Consider the following 4125-nt stretch of genomic DNA (forward strand, 5'->3'; position numbering starts at 1 on the left):
CATCCTGACAGCTGATTGGCTGCTGGATGCATCCTGACAGCTGATTGGCTGCTGGATGCATCCTGACAGCTGATTGGCTGCTGAGTGGACTGATCCATACTGACAGCTAGCCTGCCCTTGAGCAGGATAAGGGCTGGTTATCCTCCCGCAGCAGTGTGTCGCAGTGAGCTTGACGCAGACATTTTTTATTTTTGCCAAATTTTGAGCATGGTACACTGTGGGTCTAGATACGACCGAGGCGGAGAGAAAATGGGGGCAAGTTTGTCTGACAACGGTTGGACATGACGGCGAAAAAAAGCGGGGATCCAGGGAAATAGGGTGCCAGCGTTCTCGCACACCTCACTCTTCTAGCTGCTCCATCTTCATGAGTCGTTTTGCGGTCATAAAAACAAAACAAGCCAGCCTCCTGCCTGTGGTCAGCTACAATTTGGGAGAGGTGCAGCAGTGTCTGCGCAGGGGCCGGGGACGTCTTTTTGTTCACTGCGACACCTACGCAGACGACCTAGTTCCGAAGTATTATATCGTATTTAATCAGCCTTTAGCTGTTCAAAGTACGTTACCATGGTGACTAGCATCATGGTACCAGAAAGTCAGGGTTAAACCTGAGTTTATCTGACTAACTCTCAGATCCCAAACAGTCCAGGAATAAAGAGTGCCTTTCTTGTTTTTTTATTATTTTATTTTGTCTTTAATCTGTAAACCCAGAATAATCATTTTTTCTAATAGAGAAAATCAAAATAAAAAAGTTATGATAGATTTTTAAAATGAACCAAGGGTTTGGATCCGGCCCCAACATAAGTGGACCCGCCTCTGGGCGGTCCGCTCCATTGCCTTTCCCAGAATGCAACGCGCATCTGTCATGGCGGCTCACTGACGCTTTTTTCAGCACATGGATGCATTAGACTTCTGTCAGGTCCGCCCACTGTGACTCGGCTCTTCTATCGGGGTGTGCTGATCCCGGTTCGGTCCGGTACCGTCCCGGTTCTGTGGGCAGAGATCCAGCCGTGGTTCTGCAGTGATGGTGTTCAGCGTAGAGGTCCCGGTCCTCAGAGGCTTCCTGGCAGGCAGCGAGGCAGCGGAATGGACCCAGAACCTCGGTACCGATACAGGTGAGACATGCATGGACCGAACCTCCAGTTATTACTAAGTCTGAGACCCAGGTTTGACCCATTTAAAAAGACAACATATGGGCTGGACCGAGACTGGACCCGAACCGCGGATTACTGGAATTAACTGGAAACAATCCCGGTGTCCATCCAGCATCATTACAGTCCCCTCTGGACCCCTGTCCTCCCCTCTGGACCCCTGTCCTCCCCTCTGGACCCTCTGTCCTCCCCTCTGGACCCCTGTCCTCCACTGTCCTCCCATCTAGACCCCTGGCCTCCCACGTAGACCGCATGTCCTCCCATGTAGACCCCTGTCCCTGTCCTCCTGTCTGGGCCCCCGGTCCGGCCATCTGGAGCCTGTCCTCCTGTCTGGTCCCCGGTCCTCCCACATAGACGGCATGTCCTCCCATGTAGACCCCCTGTCTCTGTCCTCCCGTCTGGACCCCCCGTTCTGTGGTCTGTCTGGTTGTCAGGTAGTCTCTGATCCAGGTGTTAGTTGATGCCTCCATCTGCGTCTCCTGGAGTTTTTAACAAAGCGACCTCATCATAGCAAACATTCAAAAAGAACAAAAATAACTTAGAAGCTGCTCCAATGTTCAGACACCTTAAGCTGAACAAGTCTAGATTAAATTAAATGTAACAATCAACCTGATTCTGTTTTATTCTCATAAAAGTAAAACAATGAAGAGGAAACTTCTTGATCTAAATTCAATCTTTTCACATGGTGTTTTCTGGTTGTTTGGTCTGTTTGAGGTTTTCCTTACTCTCTTCTTTTCATGATGAAGTTAATTAATTTGTGTGTTTAATGCTTGCATGTTGTGTGTGAAATTGTTGCCGAATGGAAAAAAAAATGAGACATGTAGTGTGATAGAGAACGGGGCGCATGAAGTGGGGTTAGTGTTTCGGACATGATGGAAAGTAGCACATCTCTTCATAGGGATGCATGGATCCTGGTTTAACATCTCTTTTGGTCCTAATATATGAAAAAAATGTATAGATGTGCTACATATAGACATTGTCCAGGTCCTTAGGGGCAGAACATTTCAGTCACTTTCCATAATAGATAAAAATGAAGTGAAAAATTTCCTGGACAGCAGGACGGTGTCCCCCTTTGAAGGCATCTGTTGTGGAGATCAGATCGTCTTCCCCTTTGGTGAGAAAAGCAGACTGAGCTGACCTGAAAACATCAGAAGAGCCCAAAAAAACATTGAAGGAAACCGAAAACATTGATGGAACCTGAAAACATTGGAGGAACCGTATTATGGAGGACCAATCCTGCCAAAATTTAAAATAAATACAGAAATAAATAAATGCTCAATAAATAAATAAGCATACAATTAATTGCCCTCCAAAAATACAATAAATAAATAAATGTTGGTAGAAATTAAATTATACAGCGAGACATAAATTTATAGATTTCTTTTAATTAGCTTCTTTATTTATTTGCTTTTGTTATAATTACCTTATTTATTTATTGTCCGGTGTAATCTTCAACTTTATTTATTTATTACTTGCTTCCATGCTATTTATTTCTGTATGTGTTTCTGCCTCATTATGCAAATGAGGAAGGGGTGTGTCTTAGAGAGTCAACTTCTGCTCATTGGTTGGCTAGCATTTTACTGCATCGGTCGAATCTACAGGAGGAGAGTAGAGTCTGAAGAGCGCTAGTATAGACTCATGTCCTCGCCAAGTATGTTTTTGAGAAGAACCCAGAAAAGTCGGGCTCCCACTCAGTATAAATCTGGGTCAATTGGAACAGAAGCGTACTTGTGACATCACCACATGCTGCCTTTCTCCTCCTGTTATTAATAGTCTCTAGATAATAATAAATTCTGACTTTTTTCATTTAGTGGGGGAATAATAATTAACACAATCAGATAAAAACAAATCAAATCAAAACTTTGCCAAACACAACAAAAATCGCCATCATAGCCAGCGGTCCTTCACACATGGCTATGCCGAAAGAGGACTGCTGCAGACGGGCTGCCGTTAGGTTCATAGCTCCGCTGGTTACAGCGGTCCTCTCAAGTTCTGAACAATTTCTTTTAAATTACGCAGCAAATCAGTAAATGGACCATATAGTGATGCTTAAAAGTATTGTTCTCACCTCAAATGATCTTAAAACGTACATTTATTGAACAACAGCAACAGAAAAGAGAACTTTTAACTTAATACTCTGAGCTCCTAGGTAAGATGATTGGCTGCCAACCAATGGGCAGAAGTTGAGCCCTTAAGACACACCCCTTCCTCATTTGCATAATGAAGCAGAAATGCATACAGAAATGTAAATACGACAGGCAGAAATAAATAGCATGGAAGAAATAAATAGGGGGAAAAATACAAAGAAAGAATAATATAAAAATATTATCACATGCACATAAATAAATACTTAAAAAAAATAATAAAGTTGAAGATTATAATGGACAATAAATAAATAAGGTCATTATTACAAAGGCGAAAAAAAAGAAATAAGCTAATTAAGAGATATATACGTTTATGTCTCACTGTATAATTAAATTTTTACCAACATTTATTTATTGTATCTTTGAGGGGTAATTATTGTATACTTATTAATTTTTGGCGCATTTATTTATTTCTGTATTTATTTTTAATTATGGCAGGATTGGTCCTCCATACCGTAAAACATTGATGGAACCTCAAAAGATTGATGGAACCTCAAAAGATTGATGGAAGCTGTAAACATTGATGGAACCCAAAAACTTTGAAGGAACCCGAAAACACTAAAGGAACCCGCAAACACTAAAGGAACCCGCAAACATAAAAGGAAACAGTGATGGAACCTGAAAACAGTGATGGAACCCGAAAACATCAAAGGAATCCAAAAGCACTGATGGAACCTGAAAACACTGATGGAACCTGAAAACACTGATGGAACCTGAAAAACACTGATGGAACCCGAAAACATCAAAGGAACCCGCAAACACCGGGAAAACCCGAAAACATTGGAGGAACCGGAAAACATTGGAGGAACCGGAAAACATTGGAGGAACCGGAAAAC

General features: G+C 42.4%; 1 protein-coding gene across 1 annotated transcript in view; it reads left to right on the top strand.

The window, feature by feature from the left end:
- Positions 1-1504: 1504 nt before the first annotated feature.
- ttc27 (tetratricopeptide repeat domain 27) overlaps positions 1505-4125 on the top strand; it is a 74883-nt gene continuing 72262 nt past the window's right edge. The window contains exon 1 of the mRNA XM_015401636.1: positions 1505-1579. Coding sequence (XP_015257122.1) covers positions 1505-1579 — 75 coding nt within the window. The remainder of the gene's footprint in view (positions 1580-4125) is intronic.

This window comes from Cyprinodon variegatus, unplaced genomic scaffold (genome assembly GCF_000732505.1).
Source record: "Cyprinodon variegatus isolate N-32 unplaced genomic scaffold, C_variegatus-1.0 Scaffold1242, whole genome shotgun sequence".
NCBI lineage: Eukaryota > Metazoa > Chordata > Actinopteri > Cyprinodontiformes > Cyprinodontidae > Cyprinodon > Cyprinodon variegatus.